The 16148-nt window shown below is 47.2% G+C and overlaps 1 protein-coding gene across 1 annotated transcript; it reads right to left on the reverse strand.

Annotated features, from left to right (window-relative positions):
• Positions 1–512: 512 nt before the first annotated feature.
• On the reverse strand, positions 513–12566 carry ENC1 (ectodermal-neural cortex 1). Its single transcript, XM_037529595.2, has 3 exons — positions 12443–12566; positions 7138–8950; positions 513–3071 (listed from the first exon to the last, which is right to left on the reverse strand). The coding sequence occupies exon 2, from the start codon at positions 8935–8937 to the stop codon at positions 7168–7170; it is 1770 nt and encodes a 589-aa protein (XP_037385492.1). The 5' UTR covers positions 8938–8950; positions 12443–12566; the 3' UTR covers positions 513–3071; positions 7138–7167.
• Positions 12567–16148: the final 3582 nt, after the last annotated feature.

Genomic DNA, 16148 nt, shown 5'->3' on the forward strand with positions numbered 1-16148 from the left:
TTTGAGGCACCTGGGATAGCGGCCTTCGACTTGGGAGAAGCTAAGGGCATCAGAGGGTTAAAGTTGTGTCTTTCTGTGCCATTCCAGAGGAATAATATCCATTCATTTCTACTCTCTTTCAATGATTTCTAAGGAAGTGTGAGTTGAAAAGAGGACTGAACTTCCCTTCTCACCACTTTTCTATCAAAATCCAACCCACACGAGCACAAAAACTAACTTTCTTCAGGTGTGAAATATGTTGTCTTCATACTGCATGACACGTGCCTGTTTCTTTTCTAAGCTATGAATAACCCAATAACTGAAGTATTTTTAGTTTGCTTAAAAAACTACTCTAAAAGGTGAAAAATTTGTTTACTGTGCAAAAATGTTTTCATAAATGTATGTCACTAAATGGTGAAATAAGACATTCAGAAAATATTTAAAATGATTGTCCTTTTGATGAAACCACAGAAGGTCCAAGTTTTCAATGCCTAAAATTATGTATTAAAAAAGAAAAAGACATACACACACAATGAAGAGAAAATCTCTAATAATTTATTTGACCTTCAGTTTCACATTGTGAAAAAAAAAAATAAGTTTTACAAAACCTCAAAACCATAGTAGTAGCAAACAAATACATGTGAACATGAAAACTTTACTTCTTTGACTTACACAGAGTTTTGTACGTGAACCACATATTCAATAGCCAAGAGAGGGATATTATTCAGCTCTAATCACTCTTATTCAGACAGGTGTCAAGCCCAGAGAAAAGGGGGCTACACAATTATACCAGAAGTGGAAGGCTGCCCTTTGTTATCCGTTTCCACAGCAACCAGTCCATAGAATAAGAAGAACCTTCTCTGTCTTATGCCAAGTTTTTTGTGTGCACTGTGCTGTGAATTGTATTTGCTTCAAAGCATGGGACGTTTCACAGGGCAAGAATGGTCAAGTAGTGAGCCCAAATGCCCACATCAATTCAAAAAGCGGGAGTCCAGAAACTTCCCTGCGGGCTGGGGGCCCACCCTGACCATGGCTCCCTCTGGCTCACACACAGTAATTAACAGAGGATTCAAGGACAGACCACAACTTTGAAACAGCTGCAGAAAACTCACCCGGCTTTCAGAAGCCAGTGACACACACTCATCTCGGCAGATTTGCATCATAAACTACAGAGCTGCAACTGCTACAATATAACACCGACTATGCCGTCAGGGCACAATTAGACATTTGCATTGCTTAGAACAAATCTAGGAATGAGGGACAGACTGCTGGAAAAGACTGATCTTTTTTATTCCATCGGCTCATTTTTTTTTTGGTCCAACTATAGCCCACTTACTCATAGCATGGACGGACATGGACAATTTAGCCTAAAATATTCAGGTGGAGAGAAATGTTAAGGATTTATCTGTTGTTAGAGACACACACACTCACAATGTAAAAGGTTTGCATCAGCCTTAAACCCTATTTTCTAAAATACAGTAATGTGAAAAACATTGACAAAAGCAGTGCGAGTTGCAAACGTTGGTCTTCCCCAGACGCCTCTGGGGAAGCACCTACTTGAATCTAGCACTAATACCTATCACGGCACAGTTTTAGTAAACAAGCACTCGAACTAGGAAAGAATGTATTCACAACTGACTCCCAAGCATCCTGGAAAAACCTCTCATCAGGGGCCACTGCTGACAGATCTTTGGTGTGTCCAGGCCAACCTGGGTTCCTTTTGTGCACCAAAGAGTTGTTTTACAGCCTTACCTAAGGGCAAGCACTAAGGTATACCTTTGCACCAATTTGAACGTCATCTTGGAGAACTTTTAGCATTTGCCCAATCGGACAGCAAGAATAGAGAACAATGAGTCCAGGCCAAGGACATCTAGTGAGTGAACTGATTTACTCAATGATTCTTGTTTTTCCCACTCACTGCAGCTGTGGCAAAGCATGCGAATAGAGTAATAAATAAATAAATAAACTTTGGACAATGCCTTCACCTGTGCCCTATATACAGAATGATTCCCCAGCATTTTCCAGGATTTCAGGATATTAAACGAAGAAAGACTGCAAAGCGATTTGGTCCTTTCCAATTTTCGGTAGCTGAGACTGAATTGGGTAAAACAGACAGGAAAGAGAAAGGCAGAAGGAAGCCTCCCTTCACCCCATCAGCCATCAGCATGACCACAGCCTAGGAAACCCCATTAAAGTGGGTGAGTCTAAGAAAAGTGACCTCCATGCGTCCTCTATCTCTAGGATGTAATTTACATTTCTGTCTTGTAACCCTTCCCTGTCCTGACATTTGCAAAATCCCCCCTCCCAACCCACCCTCCAGTTAAAGTCCAATTGTCACTCAAAAGTTTTCATTCTGTGCAGCAAAGCACAACAGCCACAAAAAGTGCAAAACACACAACCATTCACACACGTCCATACACGTGAAGACAACTGTAAGCATTGTTTCAGCATGCAGGCATCAACAATAAATAGCTAAATCTATCACGAACATCTTAACAGCCAAGGGAAAGCTTAAAGTCCCTTATAAATAGAAAAGAACATCCACCAAATGGCTACCCACAAGCTCCCCATTGTTCAGCGACCTTCCTGGGGAGCACAGCCCCTCAGAAATTAGTGGTGAATCCAGTGGTCCTGGCTCTGCAGCTCCCCTTCTGGCCCCACGACTGGGTTTTCACTCTCCAACAGCAGCTGGTGTGGAGGCTTCAAGCTTGCTCCTCAGAGAGAGGTGACAACCATTTCAAATTTTACACATAAATGGTGGAGCCCATGGAAATCAAGTGCTGAATATGGTACAGCAAGGGAAAAGGTCCGGCTTTTCTCTCTTTTAAGGGGCTGATTAACGCTGACATTAATCCACAATTACAAGACAAGGACTAGATCACAGGTTCATTCATTCATATTTAAACCATGTGCTATTTGCACTGAAAATCCCACCCCACCCCCACCCCTTTCCTTCATGTCCAGTTCCATCATTTACAAGGTGCAGCAGATTGTAATGGAGTTTGATAGCAACTTCTTTTTCTTCTTCCTCTTTGTTAACGTGACCTCTCCAGAGCAGAAATATCATTTGTCTCACTAAGTGATGGAGTGAGCTGAAAAAGAGAAAAAGGAAAAGAAGTGTTAGTAGCCCCAAAACCTGAAAGAAAAAGCAATCAGCTCAGGATAGAGCTGATCAGCATTGCTTCCAAAGGTCTTAACTAGTCGTCCAGTAGCAACTGTGCAAATATTTAAAGCGTTTCCTTTAAGTCACACGTATGTGTGCACACAGGTGGCTGGCTCAAGAAAAATAATGGTGCCCACAGACAGTTCACTTCTTGCCTAAAGATATATGTGTTCAAATTCAAACCTATACGTGCTGCAATGAAGTGCCATTTTCTGCTTCCACCATTCACAATTCCTTTCCATGGTTTACACAGAGCAAAGTGCTCACCAGTGGGTGGAAAGAGATTTCTGCACAGACCCTCCTTGGCCCATTTACCAGAAAGGATTCAAATGAAATGTGAATCCTTACACCATCCAGGAGGCAGACATATTAACCCTCTTATTTAATGCAACTCTGCTATTCATTAATACAGAAATCAGCCTCGCTTCCTTTCATGTGACAGCATACCAGGCCTCAACAGCCTAAGGCTGGAGTTTATCCTCAGAGTTCATCAGTCCACACTTGGGAGACACAGCTATGGTGTGCAGTGTGGTTATGGACAGAACCTACCAACATCAGATGAGAATATAAATTCTAGGCCCCATCACCAGGAGGCACACACACTCCCCGGCTGGCCCTCCTCACACGACTCACCCTTCCCATTGGGAGACGTGTAATTTTATACAGGGAGACGCAGAAGGCATTTGTCTCTTACACACTCGCGCTATCTGTTCACGAAGCACATTTTCAGTCCTCGTGTAGAAATCTGCTTCCCTATGGCTAGAACTCTGAGCGTAGACAAAGGGAATTCAGGAGGGGCCACTCATTACTTGCACTGAATTCTTCTCGCTTTTGTATGTTCAGAAGTCTGATTCATTTCATTAGTTGTTTCTTTTGGCAGTTTCGCTGCAGTGATTCAAGCTTTCAAGGCATTCCTTAGACTACGGTGTCATCCCCCAACCCCACCTCCTTGTAAACTATACATCAACATTAGGCCAAAAGAATGTATCTTGTAAGAATAAGAAATTTCAAGATGTTGCCTATTCAAAGTCAAAAGAAAAAAAATAAAACACCAAAAAGGGGGTGGGGGTAAAGATGGAGGCAATAACTCCAAAAGGGAAGCAAAGAAACAAAGCCAATCAAAACCCAAATGCTGTCAGGTTGGGACTACACAGCACCAGGAAAATGCAGAGTCATCAAAAGGAATATCCTTTTGTCTTCCCTCCCACTGACAGAGCAGCCGGAGACAGTTAAAACCTCTTTGGTTTTCCAGCCAGGGAAACTTTTTAACAATGTACTAATTCACTTAGCACCTGCATTTGGAGACCCGAGCTGTCACACAGAGATGTTTGTGTAATTTAGAAGTGATACCTACACAGCACTTCTTTTAAGTCACTCCATCTAGCTCACGTTTTCTCGCTATCTCGTAGTAAACTTTAGAAATTTAAACCAAATCCAGTGATTTAAACTACAGTGTCATCCCCCAGCCCCACCTCCTGGTTGCCTATCAGAGACTGCAGGCCTGCTTTGATCAGGCTCACACCACCCCAAAGGAAGGGAAGGCGAACCTGGTCCTGTCAAGTTTTGTTGCTGCATTTGACGCTGGCTGGTAGCACCAAGGGCAGCGAGGATGTTGTTTCTCGTATAACCTAACACTTTATTGGCTCTGTTTCAAAGGGACCGGAAGCGTGTGATTAGGTTCAAATGCCCTGGATAGGGGGAATTCAAGTGTTTGCCAACATACTCTGGGCTGAGAAAAGAGGCACCAAAAAATGAAGTATAAAGATGAGAAGCAGATAATAATCAAAGAAACCTCATTTTTCCACCACACACGAAGAATTCCAATTCTACTGCAAGCTGAAGTTCAAATTGAAGGGCGAAAAAAAAAAACAAACCTAGGAATATTGAACACTTAAGACAAGCTGAGCACTGGGCTAAGTCATTTTGCCTTTCCTTTCCTCATTTATCAATTCACCCAAGTCTGAATTGAGATATGTCTTAAAGGTAGCATAACTCAAATCACTCAATTGACAGGGGGGCAAGTGGAAGTCCAGTAAGGTCCCACACTCCACGACTTAGAATTAGCATCACATAGGAGGTCTCTTCCTGCCTCGATTTCCTTATGTTGCTCAAAAGATGCCAGACAGTGTACCAATACCAGTTTGATGTACCGCTGCCATCATTGGCAATTTTTCTGGCTCTTCTATACAAATAGAGTCAGTTCTGGACTAACACCCAACTTAGTGGGCTGTTAATTGATGCTTTTGCCTAGGAGGTTCTTTAAACCTGCTTTTGAGTTGAGTCATACATTCATATCGCAAATGAAATAACCACCTCCAGACCATTTGTTTATTCAGGATTACTAAGATGCCAGCAAGGCTGCAAAAACCAGTTTGGTGTGCAATGATGTTCAGAAGGTTTCTGACTGTTCCTGCTCTTTTGGAGGAGCTTTATTCCAAGAAAACATTATAGCACTAGGCACTACTCACTGTAATAGGCTGGAGAAGATAGCAGAAAAAATGAAAGGAAAAAATACAAAGACTAAATGTGAAAGTAAGGTCAGTTTTTGAATCTTTTAAAAACAGTCATAAGAGATGAGAACAAAGACAACTGCATTAAGACTTCTCTATGCTCAGCTTGCCATGACCCTTAGATTTCCTTTTTGCATTTGAAGGTCCCCTTCAAAGGTGTGAAACTTACTAGGGAAAACAGAGACATGTTTCCAAGTAATGAGTTAGTGTTCACTGTAGTTCCTCCAAAGCTGAGATTTTCTTCTCTTATTATTAGTACTGAGCCCGTGAATCACCAAACAAATCGACACATTCCATGTGCTCGGTGCTACACTTAGACATGCTCAAGTGATTCCTGAGGCCAGTCCTAAGAATGCTTAACAGCAGCAAAGCGGCCATTAGCTCTGCGAACACTGAACTGTGTAGACCTATTAATTATTTGGGCCGGGAGTATTATATACTCTTAAGTACACAGGACAACCATTATGTACTCAGATATATGACACAGAAACACAACTTTTGTTAGCCTTGACAATGGGGCCAGCCTGACTGATTAACTCTGAAAGGCTTGCATATGGGCACTTTCTCTCCATGGCTCGGTGTATCCACACATCAGACACATTTATCCAATGCAGGTGCAACTTTTTACAACGACTGCCCTACATTTCCTTCTAAAGTTAATAAATGCCCTAAAGGGGGCCTTTTTGGAGGAAAAAATTTAATAAGCTAATAAATCATTTTAGGGAGAATAAACTAGGGATAAATGTAAGCACTCACTTTCTTAAACCCTTCTTCATTCCAGAGAGAGTTCCCCAGGAAACTAAATTTGAATATCAACAAACACCTCCCGGGGTGATACCCAGCTGAAGCTGAAGTCTATAGAGTGGCAGCTCAGCATGATGCTCAAGGGCTTCTACTCTGGGTTGATTTCTTGACCAAGGCTACCACCTGCCAAGCTCTATGACCTTGGGCTACTTACTTGACCTCTGTGTGCATCAGCTTTTTTTCATCTATAAAGTGCTCTAGTAATATCTCACAAGATTGTTGTAAGGGTTAAATGAAATGACCCACGTGAAACACACAGCCCAGCCCCAGGCACAGAGGGAGGGCTCAGGAGCCATTAGGGAGCTTTAACACAGATCAGGGACTCTCATACTTGGCTCTGCATTAGAATCATTGCAAAACTGTCCAAAAATACTTATGCCCGGGCCCCACCCAGACCAAATGAAACCCAGTCTCTGGAATGGGCAGTTTTTGCAAAACTCCTCAGGAGAGTCTGTGAAAGTGTTGAACCACCGGCTTCTATGAAGGTAGAGGAGGAGAGTATTGCAACTGGGGGTCGATACAAGTGTTTAAATTCTGGGGGTCTCAGGTCTATTACTTTAATAGTTTCTGTGGTGCTTGTACAGCATAGGCTCTAAGGATCATGTCTCACTCTACATAGGAATTTACACAGCTGGCTTAATTACATGCACACTTCTATAGACAGCTCAACTGACTTCTTACCTCATGCTCACTTTCTTTTGGAAGTGAGGTTTACGAAGGCAGGTGTTTCCAGGTGCTGACAAATGCGGTAGGAATCAGCGAGTATGGGACTGTGGTTATGCTGTTCCACACATCTAGTGTCGGATCATAGCAGTCCAAAGTTTTGCATCGCTGAATGCCAAAATAGCCTCCTACCACGTAGAGTTTGTTTCCGGAGGCCACAGCGTGACAGCTCATGCGCTTTGCCGTCACATCTCCCACTTTGGTCCACTGGTAAGTCTCACTGTTGAATTTGTAAGCAGAGCAAGCGGAGAACTCTGTGTCTCCCCCCATAATGAAAATCTGGTTGCCCAGCACAGCTGCTGCTGTGTAACGCCAGGGCTGGGGACAGGTGGCTGGTACCGTCCACCTGTTTTCACATTGATCATAACACTGAACCTTGGGGAGCTTGTCATGACTGACGCTGGTACCTCCGAAAGCAAACAACTTGAGTTTGGCACTCACTACTGCGGCATTGCTAACACCTTCTCGGAGTGGGGCCACCATGGTCCATTTGTTGGTTGTGGGGTCATAATGTTCTACTTGCTTTAGAGAGACCGAGGGGGAAGCCGGGAGGCAGCCGGTTGCAGCTGTGTGGCCCCCAACCACATACAGGCAGTGCTTCAGTTCAGCAGAGCCATGGCCAAACCTGGCCACCAGCATGGGGGCGGCTTTGGACCACTCTTCATGCAGGGTATCGTACACCCAGACATCTTTCGAGACTCCATTCTCAGACCCTCGTCCCCCAGTAATGTACACTTTGCAGCCAATCGCACATGCACTGAACTCTTTCCTTGGACTGGGAATGTCCGCCTTGGGAATGATTTCTTTGGCCTTCTGGTCGACCAGATACAGTTTGTCACACATGAAAGTCTGTCCTCCCAAGAGGAACAGGGCATGGCCAGTTTTCCGAGGCCGGGCACAGAGGCTGGTCACCACTCCGTCGTTCTGCAGGATTTTCAGTTTGCACCTGATGGCCTCTTCCACGATCTCCTTGCTTTTTCTCTGCTTGGTGATGAGTTCCTCCATGGCCACATTCTCCATGAGATAGATGGCTGGCAGGAGAGCCAGCCTCACAGTCTGCAGCAGCTCTGGGAGGTAGCAGTAGCGCTTCTTCAGGTCATAGCTGATCCAGTTAATTGCAGACTCGTACACAAGCCTTTCATCTTCTGTCTCCAGCTCTTCACTGGACAAGAGCTGCACTACCATGTCCTGGGGCAGCTGGAGGAAATCTTCATTCTTCCTAATGGTTTGAAAGTTGCTGAGACACATTCTCCAGGAGAGTTCGTAGAGTTTCGTGCACTGGTGAGCATCGGACAGCAGCAACATGCCCAGGCAGTTGGTGGGATGCAGGTTTTTTTCCAGGAACTCTGCACATGCATCCCGGATGTCTTGAAACTCTAGCATGTCACCAGCTTCCAGGAGCGATTCTGCATTTTCTTCGTTGATGATGACCCGGGAGGAATAGGCGTAGTCAAGAAGCAGCTCTAAGACTTCCGGGTGGATGGAGTTGTCGAAGTTGACTTCGCTGTCCTGGCTCTCTTTCAGGCCGCCACTGAACATGGCTTCAAAGTAGCGGCTGCACGCTGCCAGCACTGCCCGGTGACATGGGAAGGTCCTGTTTCCAGCATGGAGAAGGACATCAGTAAAGAGGCGCTGCTGGCGCAAAAGGTTCAAGTGAGTGAGGACACTGTCAGCGTAGGAAGACTTGTGAAACAGATAGATGTTAATGGAGCCGCTGCTGGCCCGGGACTTGCTGTTCTCATGCACACTGACTGACATTTTGTTTCCACTCCTAAAAAAAAAACAAAACAAAGCCATTGAAGGTGATGCTCCCTATGTTCCGAACAGCTGCACAAAAGCAACAATGAGTCTGGACTGAGAAAACAACAAGGAAAACAGTAGCCCTGCTGCTTACTGCTCTAAATGGTGAGACAACTACCTATAAGGAAAGGCATTCACTGGAATACTGGTGAGCCATTTCAGCGGAACACTTAAAAAAAAAATTCCTGCTCAAAAGCAGGTTCGTCTTGGAAAACCTGATTGCCAACTTTCAGAATATTGAAGTCCTTGAGAATGTAAGTCAGCAAAAGTCAAGAGGAGCTAAGTCTCATTCTCACAGCTCTCTGTCCTTGTCCAGCTGATTCACTGCAGGTCACTTAAAATGCCAGGCCTCCAGCTCTCGTAACGCCACGAAGGGCCTGGCTTTAATACCCTATGCAACATAAAGCTATGTGTAAAACAAACACCTACTAATTAATTCCATTAAGGATTTCTGTGCTAAGATCCTGTCTCCCTGCATATAGAGTAATAGAAAATGGAACATTAAAATCACAGGCTTCCACCAACTCCGGCAATGATCGATATTTATTTTACACATCACAGATCATTTCTAACCAGACAGCTCCGCTGCTACAGAGTCCTGAGAGTCCCAATATAAACATTACCATATATTGATCAGCAGGCTTTAGAGAACACAGAATAGCTTTTGGCACAATCACTACTCATCTTTCTTGCTCTGGATACTTTCCAAAATGAGGATTTGAGCAGATAAAAGGAGTGTTTTGAGTAGTATGCTCATGAGTGCAATTTTTCTGTTCTTCCTGCTTTCTATCAATTCTTGGAAAAACAGTTGCAAGAACAAAGGATCTCCATCCCCCTCTTTTCATTCGTGTGTCACCAGGACCATTCTTGTATATCTGCATGCACTGGCACCTGCATGTAGGGAGTTCACAATGCAAACACTGCTTTATCTAAACAAAAAGGTAGGGGTGTGTGTGTTGCCAGTCATTGTTAATTTAGGGCCACACGAGATTAGCTGACTGAAGTGCTTTCCTCAGTATCTAAATTGAAGTGATAGCAGACTTAATACTATCTTTGGCATTATTCAATGAGAAAACTGTGGGCTAAATATATAGGAATGCCTATCATCCATCTTCCAGAATTCAATCATAAGCTTCTGTTTCTTTTTAACTCAGTCCTTTCTGTTACTTCAAAGAAATAAAGCCTTCTACTACCTGCCTGTCAAAGGACTTCTAAGGAAGTTGTTTACCCCAGGAAGGAAACAGTATCTGTTCCAAACACAGAACAGCCAGTCCTTAAAACCCAGCAGAAACCCATGTCCTCCTTTTCTTTCCATCATTCAGATATTTATTTTTAAGTTATACCTGGGAATTATTAAGAAAGGTAAAGAAGTGATTTACCACATTCAAGGAATAGATACTAAACTGCCCTGTACTTGCCTGACCTGCCAGTTGCTCCCACACAAAACAACAAAGCAGGTGTCTAACTTGCCTTTGACTGGGAGGCCACATACCATTAGGTGATGCAACTTGTTTTCCTTTATTTTTGGAATGTAACATTTTGTTATGAGTAAACAGGGCTTAGTGGAAGAAAGTAAGCAACAAAGTCCCAAGGTTCTGGCCTTAGGAAGGCTTTACAAAACACCCACTGGTCTCCATAGTAACTGAGAAATGACAACAGGAGAAGGGTCAAGCTTCACACCCCCCCCCCAAGCTAAGCCTCCACAGTCCATTGCATTGTAACCAATGTCCAACGTGCAGGAGAAACATAGACAGGAGCCTATGTGAATGCACCAGGTTCCCCAAGTATTAAAACATGGACCAGCATCCCTGATGCTCTAGTACTGTGGTTGTCATTTGAATCAGTCTATTCAATCTGCAGTACTTTGTGGGGGATCTTAAGTCAAAACTTAAAAAAAGAATATACATATACATATTCCCATGCCTAACATATACACTTGTAAAACTTTAAAATGAATAGCTACACTTTGTTTTAGTTAATGTTCCCAAAATAGGCTCAAAAGCTGTGCCTGTACACTGAGGCGGAATCACACCAACCCAGAATGACACCAACCCAGAATGTGCTTCCCTGAGCATTAGATTCTGGATGGTGTAAAACAAACACTCACAACTAGGCTTGCACTTAAGAAAACAGTTTGTTTAGAAGACCTTAGGATAGAGTATCTGCATCTCTCTGCATCCTGTTTAATCCCAGCATTTCCAGGTTGGGCCATAAAGCCAGAAGGAAGAGCCTAGTCTATCCTCTGGGAGACCATCCAGAGGAAGAAGCATGTCACAACCAAAATACAATCTTGCAGCAATATTTGGTTAAAATAAAAAGGGAAATTGGCAATCCAAGGAAAATGACTTGCTTTCTAGTTTAAAATTATGCAAACATCAATATATCAGCAGAAGTCATTTATTTATACAGCGGCTAAACACACCTTCAACATAAAAATGAATCATCCTCCTGGCATTTTTCAAGCCCCCAGAGAAATAACATTTACATGCCAAGAGGCCAAAAAATGCACACTTATACTTAACCTGCCCTACAAAGAAGGCTGAGAAAAGGGCTGCTATTACCAGGAACATCAAAAGGGCTTCTACAGTTACAGTAACTCCAGTTCACGTAAAGCTTCTAATACAGGTCTCTGCCTCCAATACTTAGCATCCCCTCACACTTTTCCAGATTTTGAGACTGATCGAGGTGCAACCAAAGGATAAAGTCGGCGTACTTTCTCGAGAATTGGTGCTATGGATAACAATGGCACAGTATAAAGCCCCTTTAACCAGGAAAGCATTTGCCATGCAATGCAGTCCTCTTGAACACTTGCACCACTCTACACGCGGGCTAAGCCCGTGAGGAGGGCGACACCAACCTGCGTGCCAAACAAGTTCAATGGTTCATCTCCACCCCGCCCACCAATTCCGATCTTCGGAACCACTACAGTAACACCAAACCCGAAGTAATTGCACGACAAGCCCATTTTTCTGAAGCCGGATTTCATTCATTCCTCAAACACATTTCGCCGCCATGCATGTGCTCTCAGGAGGGGGTGTCTGCGCGTGGCCCCAACCGTCCCCGGAGCCGGGTAGGGTGAAACGTGGGCCAACAATTCTGCGCTCTCCGTTCCAGAGGCTGCGAGGCAGCAAGACACACACTCTCAGGAAAGCGCCGCTTCCCGCAGAGAAGTTGCTCGCCCGTCCCCTGGCTCTGCTCTCCACTTCCAAGCTGCTGGCCCGGGTGGTGAGGGAAAGCCCCTCCGCCCAAGTCCGCTTGAGTGGACCCGCAGCGGCGGGCACCGAGGTCTCTGCCTCACGAACAGCTCCCCCACCACCCCCACCCTCCCCCACGACCCCCGCGCCTGGGTCGGAGTTTCAGGCCCCGGTAGACGCGGAACCCTGGCGAACACAGTCCCGCAGGCCAAGCGGCCCCCGAAACGCGCGGCGTCCGCAACAGGTCCGGGGCCGCGGGGGAAACTTACAGCGGTGGCGACCGGCCTCCACGCACGACCAGCTGGGTTTCTGCCGGGGTCACCGAGCCGGGAGGCGGCGAAGCGGACGTCTCAGCACCGGGGAGCGGCGGCCACTGCCCGGGCGAAAGGAGCGCGCACGGGGCGCGGGGCAGAGAGAGGAGCGCGCCCTGGGCGCCGGCTCGCCGGGCGGCCGCTGCCGCTGGCCTTGGCCTCGCCTGGGGCTCGCGCCGCGGACGGTGTGCCCGCGGCCGGCGGAGCGTCTCCCGGAGCGCGTCCTGGGAGAGGCTGGAGAGCCGGCGGCTCCAGGCGCCGCGCGAGGAGGCGGGCGGTGCACTCGGGGGAGGGAGCTTGAAAGCGCCGTGCGCGCCGGCAGCCGCCTGGCGTCTCCACTCGGTCTCCGCAGCGCCACCGCCGCGCCGCCTCCTCCCCGGCTGCCGGAGCAGTCTGAGCCCGGCTGCCGAGCGCCGGGCTATAAACGGCGCGGCAGGGAGGAGGAGGGAGGAGGAGGGAGGGGGAGGGAGGGGGGGAGGGGATCGCGTATGCAAAGAGAGTGACACGGGGAGGCGGGGAGGGGGGCGGGCAGCGCGTGAAAGCCGCCGGCGCGGAGGTGGCGGGGGGGGGGGGAGGAAAAGCTCTGGGGAAGAGCGTGTCGGCGAGTTGGTCGTGAGAGGAAGCGGGGGAGGGGACTCGGGGCGTGCAGACAGACAAAGCGGACGCCACTGGCAGATGCCGCCCTCTGGGACCGGGAACCAAACAAGTTTCCCGGGGCCGGAGCGGCAGCGCTCCTCCAGCCCCGCCGGGGTAACGGATCGCCGCGCCACCGAGGGACCCTCAACAGGGAGCGCAGCTCCTGCAGTGCGCTCCGCAAGGCCAGAGCCTGGAGGATGCCTAGAAAAGGGTGGCAAGGGGCGAGCTGGGTGACCGCGGAATGCGCCCTGGGCGCGCGCTCCCCGCGCGGGGTGAAACACCTGGAGGGCGCACAGAGGCTGGGGAGGACAGCGAGTTGGGACCCTCCGGGGATACCGCAGGTTGGCGAGGCCAGGTCAGACGGTTTCTCGTTGGCTAGGGGCCAGACAGACTTGATCCCCGGGCACTTCTCCGTGCCACACCCCCCCACTCCCCCACTCCAGCCCTGGCGGATGCGGCACCCGCGGCCGGACTCTGCCCCGCGCCCTCCCGCGCGGGCCCCCGCCGGCCGCTGTCCCGCAGGGCGGACCACGTGCTTCGCAGCCAATCGCCGCAGCCGCTTGATTCAAAGGGAACTGCTCAAAGGAGCGGCCACGCCGCCTCCTCTCCGTAAAGATAATGCCCAGTGGCTGGGCCCAGCCTCTCTGTCACCGCCGGGTTGTGTTACTTTGAGTTCGCAAAGGAATCACCCGGCACACACGTATCTGAAGCGCCGCGTGTCACAAGAAAGGGAAGCGATTCGAAAAATGATCTCGCATGGCGATCATTATTACGAAACCCATTTTTGATCTTTGCACTAAGAGCTTGTCTTTCCACTAAGGGCGAAACAGCCTGTTTGTTTTTATAGGGTATTTGGGATAAAATCTATGCATGAACTCTAGAGACTACCGGTCCAGCCCTGTAGTGTGATAGATTAGAAAAGCGAGGCCAAAAAATGTGAGTCGTCCGCTTCGAGGTCACACAGCCAATTTAGCAGCGACCCAGCTCTGCAGTTCTAGTAGGGATCCACGCCGGAGTTTCCTCCAGCTACCACTCCTCCCAGCTTTCTTTTAAATAGCAGGCGCAGAAGTGGTTAGAACAAGCTAAGGAGGATCTGCTTGACAGTCCCAGAGTCCAGAGGTGGCTGAAACTCACTGTGTAGGTTCTTTATTCTAATCCCACTTTTCTTTACCCGCGGTCCCTCCGGGTGTCGGCCCTGAGAAATTTCGCTCCTTGCAAACAAAGAAAAACAGTGCCCTCTGAAGTCCTTTGTTAGCATTAACTCGTCAGCCTCACCGTGAGCCTAACAAATCTGTTTCGTATTTGAATTTTTTATGTCGAGTCTCCACTTGAGGCTGCTTCACAAAGTCGGAGGCGGCTGGATCAATTTACGGTAAGAACCACCACGTGCAGATTCTGGGACCCTCAGGCAGAGAGAGGAGTCCTGTGAGACTCTGTTCCATAAGAAAAGGTGGATAAAATGAGCGAAGACCAAAGGAGAGGGAACCCTGTAGACACCAGGAAAGATGCAGAAGAAATGAGATGTGGGAATGTGCTCTGTGGCCCCTCCGTGTCTGAACAGCGTGTCCTATCCTGTGGCAAGGTGGAGGGGAAGCGGATGGGGCAGCCTCACCGGCTTCTGGGTTGTAGATCAAAAGGATGTACCTTGGTTTTGAAGACCATATGTTAATGTCCTGCTTTCGGGGAATATTCAATTTCAATTAAGAAATGAACACTTTTCTCATTAAGAATTACTTCCTTCTTACTTCAGTCACCCAACCTACCTAGAGCTGTAGAGAGGTGACCCTGCCTAGAAATAAAACACTTATATAAACACATCTGTATGATTGGCTGGGGATTTCACCACCGGGAGCCATGGAGCTAGGAACAGGTAATCCGTTTCTGTGGCATCTTTACCACCTGGAAACGGCAGTGTCCTTTACCAAGGGGAGAGCAAAGTTTACTTCTCTTAACGAATAGCTTGAGTAAGCAGGCAGGGCTGGGAAGGACTGCAATCCTCTGGCTATTGTGTCATCATCCACTGGGGACATTTTACTGTGTCCATTCTACCCAATGTCACCTCCTCTCTAGGCTTTAAGAGAAGGCCAAAAAAGAGTTGTAACTAGGAAAATCTTGAAGTGTTTTCAGTGACCATAAACATTTGCATCATCTTCTTCAAGGAGATAAGCAACATGAGGCAGGGAAAATAAATTAGCATTTGGAGATTATAAAAGCTGGAAACCATTTTCTTGCTGAGACATAGGAGCTCTACTTGCCTTTGGGGGAGATGTGTGTGAGCTGCTGGTGAACACCAGCAAACTGCACACTGATTGGCTCCACCCAACGTATGAAAGGTTTTCAGTCCTGTGGGCAGTTACTAATGTCTAGATCACAACTGACAAGTAATTTGCAAGTCAGCAGCTTCAGCTCTGCTCTTCCTCCAGCAGCTCTCAGCCACCCCAAAGGTAATTCTTATCACTTCTTCTACAGGAAGAAAAGGCCAACAAGTCTTGTATCTTTTCAGGAAGAACTCTCTAGACAAGCCTGTGATCAGAGTGGATGATAGACAGAAGTAGCTTTCTGAGCCACAAACAACTCAGGAAATGCTTCTGGGTACCACGGCCACCACCTTCTGACCAGTCCCCTAGGCCCCTGGGAGCTGGTCTTCGCTTCTGCCTTATGACACCAAACCAAGGTCTCATTTTTAATGCTGTTAAGAAGCGGTGCCCAAGGCTTTGGCCTTGTTATCTGCCTGAACAGCGTTATTTTGTTGGGCCTCAAAATAAGCAGCATGGGGTTAAATGTATTAGCTGCCTTCAAACCTAATTTATCTTCATTCCTTCCTAATTTACACTTGGGCTGAATTAATGAGAATGATTTAATTAACACGGTGTGATCATGGTACCAGGGACAGGACAGCTTAGGGGGATTAGACCAAACAGTGGACTAAGCAGCTGCCATCCAGTCTCCTGTGGCCCCCGAAGCCCCACCCACATTTCCTGCTTCCCATTTGCCAGTGTTCCAAAAGTGGCCTCTGTTCCTTGCTCCA

The sequence above is a fragment of the Talpa occidentalis genome, unplaced genomic scaffold, assembly GCF_014898055.3.
Source record: "Talpa occidentalis isolate TD23 unplaced genomic scaffold, MPIMG_talOcc4v2.1 talOcc4.6, whole genome shotgun sequence".
In the NCBI taxonomy this organism is placed as follows: domain Eukaryota; kingdom Metazoa; phylum Chordata; class Mammalia; order Eulipotyphla; family Talpidae; genus Talpa; species Talpa occidentalis.

What these genes read in the sequence shown, in the direction of transcription:
- ENC1 (XM_037529595.2), bottom strand. Translation starts at nt 8,937, where the DNA reads ATGTCAGTCAGTGTGCATGAGAACAGCAAGTCCCGGGCCAGCAGCGGC.